This window comes from Vulpes vulpes, chromosome 10 (assembly GCF_048418805.1).
Source record: "Vulpes vulpes isolate BD-2025 chromosome 10, VulVul3, whole genome shotgun sequence".
Classification (NCBI taxonomy): domain Eukaryota; kingdom Metazoa; phylum Chordata; class Mammalia; order Carnivora; family Canidae; genus Vulpes; species Vulpes vulpes.
Window position 1 is genome coordinate 38684205 of NC_132789.1, and position 15592 is coordinate 38699796.

The window sequence follows — 15592 nt, forward strand, 5'->3', positions numbered from 1 at the left end:
TTGATGTAGGACACTTTATAAAGCAAATCCCAGAAACCATATCACTCATCATAAATATTTCACTATATATCTCTAAAAGATAAGAAATCTTTTTTTTAGTGTTGCTCATTATTTTACTTTATAATTAAATTACAAGATAAGAACTCTTTTAAAACATAAACTTCACATGTGGTTAGGGAAATTTAACTAAATTCCTTACATATCCAGTACATACTCACAGTTCCAATTTTTTCACCAATGTTACAAATGTGTTTGAATCAGGATCCAGTAAAGGCCACATGTTATAATTGGTTATTAATTCCCTTAAATTTTAAAAAATTCATCTTTTTATTTCAATTTGTTTATTGAATACTCTAAATATCTCACATGAATTCTGTTTTATTCTGAATAAATATCTTTGTTACTATCCAGAGTTTTTCATTCTCATCCAAATTTTTGGATGTGATATAGAGAGAGATAGAAAATAAACTAAAATAGAGTACTTCATTTAAAAGAGTCAGTTTGGCAGTACCTGGGTGGCTCAGTTGGTTGTGGAGAGAGCTAGAAAATAAACTAATATAGAGTACTTCATTCAAAAGAGTCAGTTTGGCGGTACCTGGGTGGCTCAGTCAGTTGTGCAGCTGCCTTTGGCTCAGGTCATGATCTTGGGGTCCTAGGATCGAGCCCCATGTCAGATTCCCTGCTCAGTGGGGAGTTTGCTTCTCCCTTTCCCTTGGCCTCTCCTCTCCCTCATGCTCTCTCTCTTTCAAATAAATAAATAAATAAAATCTTTATAAATAAATAAATAAATGAGTCAATTTGTTGTAAGTAGACTAATACTTGGTAAACATTGTCATGTAACACAGTTACCTAGAAATACATTGACTTATAAACTGATAAGTCAAGAATTTATACATAGGGCACACACTGGTGTTAATATTTTATTTTATTTTATTTTTATTCTTTTTGATAGTACATATATTTTTAAAGGACTTGCTAATTTAACTTCCTAACAGTCCCCCAGTATACTGACTGTAGAGAGACAGCTTTCAGTTAATAGTTTAGGATCTATGAGACCAGCCAACTGGTTATAGAACAGGGTGCCATGTGATGGTATTCTGTTGTGTCCAAATGTAACTAAGAGGAATGAGTGTCCTGCTTTTCCTTTCTCCTTCCATATTACAAGTAGCAAAGACTGCTTCTCATCATATTCACAAAGCCACATTTCTTTCCCTTTTTAAAAAGTTGGGTGTATAGCTTGCATACAGTAAAAATTCATCCTTTTAGGTGGACAGTGAATTTTGACAAATATATATATAGTGGTATAATCACAAACCCTATTATAGAACAATTCCATATTCCAAAAATTCCTTTGTGTACACTGTTTAAAACACATTCCTAACAAAATCCCAACCTCTCTGATATTCTTCATTTTTAAATCCATAATTAAGTTGGCAGAATCATTATTGTTTTAACATTTAACACTTTAAAGATACAATCCTAAAGTAACTTATATACTGCATTTGAAAATTGGCCTAATTTTTTAGTCATTGTAAATTATAAATATAAAAGGGGGATAAAAGTTTAAACTTTTATGCTAAAATAAATTATTGATAAAGTGAAGACTGAAATATAAACAATGAAACCATGAAAGCGCAATAAAACACTAAAGGGATGAATACTTTCAAAAACCTTGTAATGATATAGAAAAGGCTTTTACACATGAAAACCCAGAAGCCATACAGAATAATAACTCTGCTAAACCCAACTTGAAAAATATTAACATTTCTATATGGCAAAAAACCCCAATGTAACATTTATAACCAACAAAAGGCTCATATCCAGAATATATAAAAGAATTTTTAAAAAATTTCTTTTGTTCTTTTGCTACTAAGTAGTCTCTACGCCCATTGTGGAGCTTGAACTCACAATCCCAAGATCAAAAGTCACATGCTCTATGGACTGAACCAGCCAGCTGCCCCAGGAATATATAAAGAATTTTTACAAATTAATAAAAAATACAACCCAATGGAAAAATATATACAAGACTTAAGCAGGTACTTCACAAAAGAATATATCTAGATGAGCAACAACAACAGTAACAACAAATTATGACAGGGTTTTCAACTTCATCAGCCATCAGAGAAATGCAAATTAAAGCCATAATTACATACCACTACACATTTATCGGAAAAGTCAAAGTTAGTGAGACTGACAATACCAAATACTGACAAGGAATGTAGAGTAACCAAAGTCTCCTATACAGCTGAGAAGAGTTTAAATTAATACAACTCTTTGGAAGACAGTATAACAGTTATCTACCAAAGTAGGTTGTACACATAACCGTTCAATCCAATAATTAGTATATCACAATCAGAAATGTGTTGGTAAGTCCAAGAACATCCATAGCACTATTCATAACAGAGCACAGATGGAAGCAACATAAATGCTCACCAACAGTAGAATGGCTAGATAAAGTAAACTATATGTTTATTCAGTGGAATATTATACAACCAGCATAAGTGAACAAAGTGCTGCTACATGCAACAACAGAGTGAATCTCATGGACATAAGACTGAACAAGAGAAACAAACTAAATTTAAAAATGCATATTACCTGCAGTAAAAACTCAGAAACAGTATTAAAAGTCAGGATAGTGGTTACTTTTGGATGGGGGAGAGGGTGTAGACCTAGAAAGAAGAAACAAAGGGGGCTCTGGGATGCTGGGAGCTTCTTGGACCACATGGTGCACACTTAGGAGTTGTGCATATTTTGGTAGGTATGTTATGCTTACGCTTCAGTAAAAATTTGTAGACAGTGTACAAAAAGAAGCCGTTTATCAAACTTCTATGTGTTTGTCTTAGAAGATTTTTTTTCCAATGCACTCATGTTCCACCCTGAGAAAATATCAATTACATTGAAAACATCATCAGAAATGTTCATCTGCAACCACAGCTTACCTAATTTACTCTGTTCTTTCTCCTTCCTTTTTAGTTCATCAGTGAGCCTTCGGATCTCTTCCTGGGCCATCCCTAACCTTTCTGCTACTTGTTTTGCATTCCTCTCCGGGCAGTTTTGTGAAATTTTAGCTTTTTCCAGGTCTTCACTATGGGACTGAAATAAAACTATTGTTAGTTTTAAACTAACAAAAGCTAAAATAAAATAATTTTTTAAAACAAAAATTAAATGTATTCTTATAACACTGTACTATTTCCTACAAGCATTTGAAAGCTAATAAAGAAAAGCAGCAAACAATATTTCATTTATATGTATTTCTTTTAAGTTGAAATATAAAATTATTGATACTTGATTTTTTACCTATGAACATACAACTTCATATAGTTCAACTTAATATCTAAGAGTTTATGATTAAAAAATAAGAGTTTATGATTATATGATTATAAGAAATAGAAATTTTATCATAAAAATGAGTATCATCTGGCAGAAAAGAGAGAAAAAAATCCTTATGTATATGGTCCATTAAATACAGTTTATAAAATGCTTTCACATTTAATTTCAAGATATGAACACACTCAAATGTTTATGGCTCCTTTTCTGCAATTATTTTCAAAGTATTTTAAAAATCATTTTTTTTAAATTTTTATTTATTTATGATAGTCACACAAAGAGAGAGAGAGAGGCAGAGACACAGGCAGAAGGAGAAGCAGGCTCCATGCACCGGGAGCCCGATGTGGGACTCGATCCCAGGTCTCCAGGATCGCACCCTGGGCCAAAGGCAGGCGCCAAACCGCTGCGCCACCCAGGGATCCCCTATTTTCAAAGTATTTTAAAAGCTAAGAAATTAAGTCTCAATTATACCTTGCTTTTGATCCCTAAAATATGTATTATTTATATAAACATCATACAACTATTTCTGAAAGACAACCAAAATACCATCTACATAACAAAATCACTTCTAGGATATTGGTATATATCCTTGCAGTATTTTTTATTTATATACATTTTTTATGTAGTCATAATCCCAATCTACATACATGTTTCTGTCTTTTTCATTTAACATTATATGAGAAACATTTCCCCAAATAACTGTACAGATTTTGTAATGATAATTTTTAAAAGCTATATAATGTTCCAAAATAGGTGCAATATGATTTATATAATTATTTAAATATTTGGTAGTTTCCAATTTTTGCTATTTAAAATAATACTATGATATACAGTTTTATCCATATACATTTATCTTGGGTTATTTCCTGCAGTTAAATTTCTAGCACATAGTTTATTTACTGGATTTAGCACTTAATAACATTTCCCCAGATTAGAAAATTTAATTCTATGAGGAGAATTGATTATACTTAAAATAATGTGCTGTATATATTAAAAGACTACCCCCAAAAAAGGGCTCCAAACATATTTGGGAAGAAGTATGTATTATCCCAAAGTGATTTTTCAAAGGATATAACACATATTGATTGTTTAAATTTTGATACATTCAATAAAAATTAGCTATTAATTTTTTTCTTCCCAAATCTTTGTGATATGTTTACAATACTTTTATGTATAATTTTATAATTTTCACAGCGTATATTTTAATATATTCAAACAAAATACTTGGTAAAAACTAATGTGTAATTAGCTGTGATTATTAAGTGAAGGATTCTTTTTTTTTTTTACCTCACTCAAAATTTTTTCAGATTGCTGCACAGGTTCCTGATATTTCTCATGTTCTCTTTGCAGAGGCTGGTAGATTTGTTCAAATGTCTCCTAAATAAATAATAAGAGATAAATGAAACTTGCATCAATCTTTGTAAAAAAAGTCATTTAAATTTTTTTTAAAAAGAAAAAAAAGGGACACAGTCCAATCCATTTTATGAGGCTAGGCTATCCATTCTCAATGAGACAATATCATCCCCAAAGGAGTGAAAATTGGTTTCTACAGGGGCAAAAAAAATCTTACTCTTCTTATGTACAAAGCATGATATGCCTACAGTATATTGAACTCTACAGTAGTAGTAAATCTAAAAAATCTCATTACAGAGGCAATAATGAAAAATGGCTGGTTAACACTGGCTAGCCAAACCTTGAGATTAAAACCCAACAAAGATAACAGGAGAAAGAAAAATCACAGGGCAATCTTCTTATTCATAAACATAGATTAAAATTTTATCAAATCTAACCTGATAATATCTAGGAAGGATAACATATCATTAACAAGTTGGATTTATCCTAGGAATGCAAAATAGGTTTAACATTAGAAAAATAAATCAACAAAATTTTCCCATTAACATTCAAGTTTTAAATTATTTCATCAATGACTATAAAAAACTCTTAGCAAACTAGAAACGAGTATAAATGATAAATAAAAAGTACCATTTGAAACAAAACCTCTAGCAAACATCATACTTAATAATGAATCACTGAATGCTTTCTCTGATATTAATAACAAGATGAAAATACTATTTAATACTACTAATAATATTAATTTCAAGGTAATACTAGAGGGCCTACCCAGTAAAAGGCAAGAAAAAGAAATGAGTGGTGCCTGGGTGGCTCAATCGCCTTCAGCTTGGGTCATGATCCCAGGATCCTGGGTCAAGCCCTGCATGGGGCTCCCCGCTCAGTGGAGAGCCTGCTTCTCCATCTCCCTCTGCCCACTACTCTCCTGCTTGTATTCTCTTTCTCTCTCTCTCTCTGTCAAATAAATAAAGTCTTTAAAAGAGAGAGAGAGAGAGGGATCCCTGGGTGGCGCAGCGGTTTGGCGCCTGCCTTTGGCCCAGGGCGCGATCCTGGAGACCCGGGATCGAATCCCACGTCGGGCTCCCGGTGCATGGAGCCTGCTTCTCCCTCTGCCTGTGTCTCTGCCTCTCTCTCTCTCTCTCTCTCTCTCTGTGGCTATCATAAATAAAAAAAAATAAAATAAGAGAGAGAGAGAAAGAATGGAAAGAGTAAGGACTGAAATGGAAGAAATGAGAGTATCATTATTCTCAGATATTTGATTGTACAGGTAGAACAGGTAAATCTTCTAATAAATTATTAAAATGAATAAGAGGGGCACCTAGCTGGCTCAGTTGGTAGAGTACATGACTCTTGATCTGGGGTTGTAAGTTGAAGCCCCACACTGGGTGTGAAGCCTACTTAAATAAATAAATAAAAATAAAGAGGAAAAAGTAGTTTATAAATAAGTAAAATGAATAAAAAACCTTAGCAACAATGTTAGATATGTCAGTATAAAATAATTGCATTTTTAGGGATTCCTGGGTGGCGCAGCGGTTTGGCGCCTGCCTTTGGCCCAGGGCGCGATCCTGGAGACCCGGGATCGAATCCCACGTCGGGCTCCCGGTGCATGGAGCCTGCTTCTCCCTCTGGATCTGTCTCTGCCTGTGTCTCTGGCTCTGTCTCACCTTCTATCTCTCAAGAATAAATAAATAAAATCTTTAAAAAAAATAATTGCATTTTTAAATACCAGCCACATATAGTTAGAATATTAAATTCTTTTTAAGAAGATAACATTTGCTATTAATAGCATCCAAAAATGTGAAGTAATATGATGTACCTAAGAAAAAATGTAACAAGAGTACAAGAGTTTGTGGGGAAAATCGTAAAACTTTACTTATATACATTAAAAAATAAATGGATATTCTATGATCACAGATCACATCAATATTGTAAGATAGTAAATTCCTCTTAAACTGATTCAATACAATCAAAAATCAAAATCCTAGATTTTGTAGTAACATGAATCAGATTGTTACTCTTTCCTCTTAAGAGTATTTAGTGCCTCTCCAGACCTTCTATAACAAAGTCCATTAAATGTTTTTATGCCTTGGGGCACCTGGCTGCCTCAATATGCATAGCCTGCAACTCTTGATCTTGGGGTTGTGGGTTCAAGCAACCTGTTGGGTTTAGAGATTACTGAAAAATAAAATCTTTTTTTTAATATTTATTTTTTTATTTTTATTTATGATAGACACAGAGAGAGAGAGGCAGAGACACAGGAGGAGGGAGAAGCAGGCTCCATGCCGGGAGCCCGATGTGGGACTCGATCCTGGGACTCCAGGATCGCGCCCTGGGCCAAAGGCAGGCGCCAAACAGCTGAGCCACCCAGGGATCCCTGAAAAATAAAATCTTTTTAAAAAATGTTTTTATGCCTCTAGTATGGTTCAGGAACACTGCTGGGTGCTGAGTCCAAATTTGAGATTAGTGTATGAATCTCACCATGATGTAGTTCCTGAAAACATCTCCAGCCACATTACTTAGCATTCACTTCCGTGAACTACATGTAATAACACATTGTTTCCTCTGCTAGGAATGCCTTTCCCAGCATCTTTATGTAGCTAATACATATTCAGCTTTCAAAATACTACTCAACATCTCCTCTGGAAGATGAGAGATGGAAGATGTTCTTCGGTCACCTATCACATCTGACTCAGCCCCTCCTCTCAGTTTCCCGAGCCTTCTGTGCCTTCCTTTATCATGGGACTTTATACACTGAACTATAATCACTGGCTTTTTTCTTCCATCCATTAGCTTGTAAGTTCCTTGCAAGCCCAAATCATGTCTAACTTGACTTTGTTTCTACATCCACTGGGACAGAGCCTGGCAGATGGAAAGTTCTCGATAAACAATTAACCATAATGCTAATTAATATTCTGATTTCTCTTCAGATGGCATAAATCTTTCACTTTTTATTATATGTTTCTGTGGAGGAAAAAACCCCCCACAATAATGCTAATTAATATGTGAGGTACTATTCTAGTCTTATACATGTTATTTCATTTTCATGATAACCTCGTGGAGTAGTTAGGTTGATCTCAGATTTTACAGATGAGAAAATCAAGACTCACAAAAGTTCACTAACTTGCTCAAGGTCATACCACGAACAAGTGGCAGAGATGTTCCTGCAAACATAAAAGCTATATATTTGGAGTGCCTGAGTGGCAAAGTTGATTGAGTGGTCAGCTCTTGGTTTTGGTTCAGGTCAGGATCTTAGAGTCCTTGGATGGAGCCCCACATCTTGCTCCCCACTGAGTAGGGAAGTTTGCTTCAGATTGTCTTCCTCACCCAGTCACCCCCGCCCCCCCCGCCCACCTCCCCTTCCACCACCCCTAGTTCGTTTCCCAGAGTTAGGAGTCTCTCATGTTCTGTCTCCCTTTCTGATATTTCCCACTCATTTTTTCTCCTTTCCCCTTTATTCCCTTTCACTATTTTTTATATTCCCCAAATGAATGAGACCATAAAATGTTTGTCCTTCTCCAATTGACTTATTTCACTTAGCATAATACCCTCCGGGTCCATCCACCTCGAAGCAAATGGTGGGTATTTGTCGTTTCTAATGGCTGAGGAATATTCCATTGTATACATAGACCACATCTTCTTTATCCATTCATCTTTCGATGGACACTGAGGCTCCTTCCACAGTTTGGCTATTGTGGACATTGCTGCTATAAACATCGGGGTGCAGGGGTCCCGGCATTTCATTGAGTCTGTATCTTTGGGGTAAATCCCCAGCAGTGCAATTGCTGGGTCATAGAGCAGATCTATTTTTAACTCTTTGAGGAACCTCCACACTTGATGGGATGAGCTCTGGGTGTTGTTGTATATGTTGGCAAATTGAACACCAATAAAAAATAAATTTATATAAAAAAATAATAATAAAAAAATAAAATTACAACACAAACCTTGGGGAAAAAAAAAGATTATCTTCCTCCCTCTCCCTCTGCAGCTCCCCCAACTGGCTTACGCGTGCACTGTCTCTCTCGCGTGCACTGTCTCTCTCAAACAAGTCACTCGTTAAAAAAAAAAAACACCACACACAAAAAACCCACCCTATATATGTAAGCATTATTAAAACTGACTTCCTGATCATTTAATCAATGAATTATTAAAGAAACAAACAAAAAACTGGCCTGCCTCTTATTCAACTACCTAGTTAATTTCAGAATACCTGGACAAGTCTTTCCTGTAGGTGACTGGCCATATGTCTTTGGGACTCTGGCTTGGGGCCCCCAGTTTCCAGTTTTCTTGAGAATGTGCTTCTTCTACCAGTAAGTACTCAATCTGCTCCCTGGGGCTGCCCAGAGCTATTTCAGACAAACCCTCTTGAGACAACACTTCTTCAATCTCTTTTATTTGCACTTCTGTTATGAAGAAATAACAGAAACAAAACTGTTAAAAGGAATGCAGGCAAAAAAACTGCTGTTATAAGGTGTTAAGTGTGCTCTTAAGTGTGTTAATGCAAGTTAATTTTTTTTTAAATTAGCTATACTGCTACTACCACTCTTCTCCCCATCTCTTCAGAGTGTTTGCAAACTTTCAGAAATAATAACAACAACAAAAAAAGTAGTGGGGAAAGGTTCTCAAAAGTGGTAGATATTCTTACTGTTGTGTAACTTTAAAATTTGTTGTTTTATTGAGTGCTTACTATGTGGCAGCATAAATTTAAGGTAAATTTATGTAATCTAATCCCTGCAACAATCCATTTAGGTAGGGAACATGATTATTCCATTTATGAGACAAGGATGCAGGCACCAACAAGCCAACTAGTTTGTATAAGGTTACTTAACTAGTCCCTGCCAAAATTCTTGGTGATTTCAATATTCAGGTAGATTATTCTAGTGCTTTGGCTTCTCAGTCTCTTCACCAACTAACTTCAGATTGAGTCTGCTACCTCATCTCAGCTTCTACTCCACAGATATTCTCTAGACCTTGTTGTTAGCAGCAACTCCCTAGTCTCAATTTCAAGCATCCCATTCTCCAATCATCCTTTCCTATGTACTTCTGGTAGCTAGATGTCAACAAGTTTTTGACCATAATGGCAACTATAATCCACTAGCTTTAAACACTTTTTAACGTTCCTCATCCCACTCCTGTCCTCATTTACTTTCTTATCAACCTAGGTTCATCTAATCAGTTCATCCTTATAATCACTCCCTTGATTTTTTGTTTAGATTTACTTATTTATTCATGAGAGACACACAGAGAGAGGCAGAGACACAGGCAGAGGGAGAAGCAGGCTCCATGCAGGAAGCCTGATGCGGGACTCAATCCTGGGACTCCGGGATCACAATCTGAGCCAAAGGCAGTCATTTAACCACTGAGCCACCCAGGTGTCCCTAATCACCCCCTTGAAAACACTCACAACTTCTTGCCCCTCTTTCTCCATTACACTTAGTTGACAGAACTCCAGCCTATTAAATCTAACCCTTTACCTCTCCTGCACCTCACTCTAGAAGCTGAGTGTTGCTGGAGAAAACCACACAGCCAGTGGCAATTGGTTTCACTCTAAATTCATGTCTACTCACTACTCACCTCAAGTGGATCCTTGTTGTCCACCAATCCTCCCATAGTTCCCTGGAATTCTCTCTCTCATTATCTAGAGATGTAGACCATTATTTCATTTCTCTTTCTCCTCAAGTCTCCAACACCTCCTTACCCATCCTCACTCTCAGCTGAATAACCTGCTTCCTATTTCACTGAGAAAAAAGCAGCACTCCAATTTCCACAAACTCTTCTTATCATATCTGCCAATTCCCACATACTCTTCCATCTTGTGAGATTTAACAAAAACTATCCTTGCTCCTAAGGCCAGACTCTCCCCTTGTGCACTGAATCCCATTCCCACTTATATCAAAGATAATAGGCTTTCATCATTTCTCCCTGGGACATCATACTCTGTTGGTTTTCTTACTACCATGCGTGCCACTCCTTCTCAGATTCCTTGACTAATTTCTCCCCTTTCCAAACTCTAAACATAGAAATGCCTAGGGCCCAGCCCTTAATCTTCTTTTCATTCCCCAGATAACTGTCTATAGTCCCAAGGCTTTAGGTGTTGGCTATTTGCTGATGACTCCCAAATTCACAGCTCTAGCTTGCGGTTCCTTCCAAACATACACAATTGTCTACTTGACATTTCCACTTGGATATCTAATACATGCATCGAAATGTACATGTCCAAAGGCAAACTCTTTACTGTCTTCCCCAAATGGAACCTCCCATAGGCTCCCCAACCTAAGTAGCTGGACCTCTAATATCCAACCACTCAGCCATAAGGCTTTGGGTCACCAGTGATTTCTCCCCTTTTCTCCCACCTAACATTACATCCATTATCAAATCATATTACCCCTACCTTCAAAAAATACCCTAATTATAGAAGCATTTCTGAAGTGATTTTTATGTTTCTAAAACAAACTTGTATTTTGCAAACTGCTTGCTAAAAATAATAAAGTTTATTGAAGCAACAGATTGGTACAGACAATTCCAAACTTCTGTCATTGTGTAACTGGAGTGCTATAAAAAACACTGACAATCCTAATAATTATACTGGTACATTTAAAGAGATACATCAAATTCCTAAAAAATAAAGAAATACTATAGTAAATATAGGACTTTTACCTTCTTTTAAAAAATCAGGCTTGCTATAAAGGTGAGCTAAAAGAGTTGAGTCTGTGGAGTTATGAAAACAAAGGCAAAATGCTCAAAGATTAGGGATATCTTGGCATAAGCACTTCCAAGGAGAAACATGTGGCCCAACTGAACTCCAAAGAAGACTCTGGGACAAATTAGCTTCATGTATAAACTCCAATGCTTGCTGGTAAGCCCAAATCATTAACATGCTGGGGTACACTGTATATGAACTTCTGCGTTAAAATGACATCATTCCCTTATTTACCAATATTTCATGAGCTAATTTATGTTGGCAGCAGGACATAACAGTATCTTCCATTTCTCACAGAACAGCAGATTAGAGCCCTGAACCAACCTCTTGCTGAGAATAACTAAAAATGCCAGAAGAAATAGAAAAACTCTTAAAAATGCAACTACTGGGGCAGCTGGGTGGCTCAGGGGTGAGCATCTGCCTTGGGCTCAGATTGTGATCCTGGGGTCCTAGGATGGAGTCCTGCTTGTGCTCCCCATGGGGAGCCTGCTTTTCCCTCTGCCTATGTCTCTGCCTTTCTATGTCTCCCATTAGTAAATAAAATCTTTTTTAGAAATGCAACTACCACACAAACAAAAATAGAATGCAAACTTTTAAAGCAGCAGAAGAAAATTCAGTATACTCAATGGAAAACAAGAAAGGAAAATAAATGAAGCAAGAGTGCCGAACAGATGAAATATGTCCTATACTTCACTCAACCCCTCCATCTAAGATTCAAAATAAAGAGAAAACTTCCATCAGCAGACCCTCATGACAGTTTTAAAATGATTCCAAATGGAATATATGGAATATCTGAGATGCAAGGGAAAATGCTGAGCAAAGAAAATAATAAATGTCTGGTAAATATAAATAACCACCAACACTAGTAATAATCATATATAATTTGTGAGGTTAAAAAAAACCCAAAATATTCTAAAGGGGTTCTATCCAGGTCTTCTCTTGTAGCTCTGTAGTACTTAAATAAATATTTCCTAATATTTATTATTATTATTTACTTATTTTATTATTTATTATATTTATTACTGTATTATTACTTTATTTTTATTATTATTAAGGGATGAACATTCCTTAATGTGCTAGTTCTTTACAAGGCAGGTGCTGTGGGAACACAGAAACCACTACGATCAGGGCATGATCTCTGGCCCAGAGGAGCTGACACAGGTCACTATGACATAGTGTAGTAAGTACCAGAATAGACACTGAAGGAAATAACCATCCTGTACTCTCTCACACACACATTCCTGACTATTTCAGAATAGATAATTTAAAACACCAAGCAGAAAATACACTCCAAACATTATAAGTACTTTTCTTGGAGTGGAGGATTATATAGTAATTTTCCCCCTTCCTTCTACTTTTATGCATTTCCCAAATTTGTCACATATTATTTTTAGAAGTAGAAAAAAAATAAACTTCACATTTTTACAAAAGGAAAGATTACCCTGTTTGGGTTGGAGTTCTTTAACCACATGTCTAAGCTGTTTGTTTTCCTTTTCACAACTGTGAGAAAATACTTCTCTTTCCTCTATTAAGTTACGGACATGACTTGCATACTTTTTAACCTAAAAAGAAAATAACACATTTTCTTACTCTTAGTCCATTGTTCATATAGTAACCTACATCGAATCTATAAAGTAAAAGAGTCATTAAGAGATCACCATACTATCATGTCCCTAATCTAAGAAATAAAAAGAAAACTTGGCTTTCCTTACATGTGAGTTTCCCTCCCTAAACTTCCTTCCAGCTGTTTTATGTTAACAGACCGTTTCCCATAGACATGATGACACACCACCACAAATTTCGCAGACACTCACAATCTCTAATTTTTTCCCCATTAACAAATCAGGTTTGAAATCAAGTCTCCTTATCTATAGTTTAGGAAATATAAAATGATACCCACGAACAGAGAAAAATCCCCACAATAACTGTTTATATTCCTATGTTAACAACAATGATGATGCCTGAAATCTTAACATAAGATTGAATTAAAATCAATTGTTAAGGGCAGCCCAGGTGGCTCAGTGGTCTAGCGCCGCCTGCAGCCCAGAGTGTGATCCTGGAGACCTGGGATGGAGTCCCACGTCGGGCTCCCTGCATGGAGCCTGCTTCTCCCTCTGCCGGTGTCTCTGCCTCTCTGTGTGTCTTTCATGAAAAAATAAAATCTTCAAAAAATTTTTTTTTGAAAAAAAAATCAATTGTTGAGTATTTTTTAAAAATAGCTTCTGGTTAATATGGCAGCTTCCTAAAAGGTACTTTTATGAGTTCATAAGAATAGATTAAAAGCTAACTCAATGCTCCAGACACTAGAATAAGGAGATCAAAGCCTTCATTTTCACTACAATCTTATGAGACTATTACCCTCTCACTTTCTAGGGGAGGAAGCAGGCTGCTGGAGGCCTAGGGGATTTGCCTTGTCATGCAGGAAGTAAGGGGAGGGGCTAGACTTCACACTGCCCGGCCAGACCCAGAGGCTGAGCTCTAGCCTACGTGCCAAAGTGCTTAGAAGTAGACTGCCAAAGTAACTGAATTGCATTTTGCTGAACTGTGTTGAAATCTACTGGACAACATCTTGCAATATGAACAAAAAGCTGAATGGTATAGCAGAGGTAACACAGCACTGCCACTTAACTTTATAACTTCCTGCTAGTCTTCAATTACTTTCTCTTCAAAATGGCAGGAACAATAATACCTGTTTCTTAATAATAATTGACTGAGTACTTGCTAGGTGTCAAATACATGTGTGTGAAATGTTCTATGTACTTTAACCTGTGTAAACATCACACATCTCTTTGAAGAAGCTATTATCAATCCTCAACGAATAGATGAGGAATTTCAAGTTCAAAGAAGTTACCTAACTTAACACAGAAAGACAGTAGTAAAGGCAATTTTCCACCCCCATCTGCCTAATGTTAAAGTTTATGGTCTATTATGCTGTCCTTCTTTTGTTCTAAAGGAGCTGCATTCTTCTTTAAGAGTTTGAAAATCAAATTGTCCTCTAACAGTTAAATTTAAAAATCAGTAAGTTGCCTGAGCTGAGATGTTGAAACACAGCAGAGTGATTTTCAAACAACCTGAGAGAGTATTTTTTTAACTCATTTAAAGAAAGAATATGTCAAAAAGTAGGTTGATCAGTATTGGAAACATCAAAAGAGTGATAAGAAGGTCAAAAGATGCCATTACCTACTCATCTAAGGGCTAGTTACCCTGGTTCTAGCCTATAACAGGTCGAGAAATAAGGACAGCTATAGAGAGCCCTATTGTGGTTATCTTAGCCAGTGCTAGAAAAATTATAATCATTTGTTCAACAAGTAAACATCTGTAATATAATGTACCTGTAGACAAAAGAATCCATCAGCCACAGGACATGCGTGCCTGGTTCCTGTGGCAATTACATTTCTTTTTGTCAATTAGTAAGCTGCTATCTATTTTTCTACAAACTTCTCTGCGAGTGTAGTTAATATAAGGTCACCTTTGAGAAACAGATCCACTCACAGTACATGACTAATCAGGTTTCTAAGCCTCCAAGCTATAAAAGCACGAGAGTCAGCTAACGAGTCAGTTATTGAAACAAGGATGAATTTACAAAGATAATGCAAGCCACCCTAAGCAGACCTATTTGGATATCTAACCAGTCATCCCTAGGTGATAACCTGTAGGTGTACTCTACTGGAAATGAAAACAGACAGACTGTTGGCACGTTTCAAGGAAAGAAAACAAAAACATATGTGCCAAGTGCTTTGCACACTACACAGGAATATTCAAATGTTGGTTTTTTAATGTGTCAATTTAATGAAGGACAATGAACAAAATCATAGATATCTTAAAACTTTATATTATTAGTTCTCACTTCTTTCATTTCTTCCATGTGCTTCACCATAAGCTCTTCTAAATTTCTGGTTAGCAGTGCTCAGCCCGTCTTCACTGTTCTGGAATAAGCACCAAACAAAATAGAGTGGTTCTTCTGTAGCAACAAGAGGTTCAGTTCCTTCTTTCTTGAGATGATGCAGTACATATTCTAACTGAACTTGTCCTTTGTAAAAGAGATAAGTGTATGTGTAGGCACATGCATGCATACACACGCATACAGCTGAGCATGCAAGTAAGCTGGTGCATATATACACCTAGAGTTAGACTCTGTACAAAGTATTGTTCAGTTCTCCTGTTAATGGATATGTTGTCCAGTTATGATGAACATTTACATGAAAAGCCAACACAAAA

At 36.2% G+C, this 15592-nt stretch overlaps 1 protein-coding gene across 24 annotated transcripts in view; it reads right to left on the reverse strand.

Moving 5' to 3' along the window:
- Positions 1 to 15592, reverse strand: part of CCDC30 (coiled-coil domain containing 30) — a 118664-nt gene that overhangs the window by 94277 nt on the left and 8795 nt on the right. For 6 of the 24 annotated variants that reach the window (XM_072723630.1, XM_072723641.1, XM_072723649.1 and 3 more), the window contains exons 2-6: positions 15222 to 15300; positions 12816 to 12936; positions 8885 to 9077; positions 4615 to 4704; positions 2940 to 3093 (exon numbers count right to left, since the gene is read on the reverse strand). The exons of 1 other annotated variant lie outside the window; for it this stretch is intronic. In XM_072723630.1, coding sequence (XP_072579731.1) covers positions 2940 to 3093; positions 4615 to 4704; positions 8885 to 8917 — 277 coding nt within the window. In that variant the 5' untranslated portion in view covers positions 8918 to 9077; positions 12816 to 12936; positions 15222 to 15300. Of the gene's footprint in view, positions 1 to 2939; positions 3094 to 4614; positions 4705 to 8884; positions 9078 to 12815; positions 12937 to 15221; positions 15405 to 15592 lie in introns of all 24 variants that reach the window. 17 more of the 24 variants (XM_072723650.1, XM_072723634.1, XM_072723639.1 and 14 more) reach the window with 11 other exon arrangements.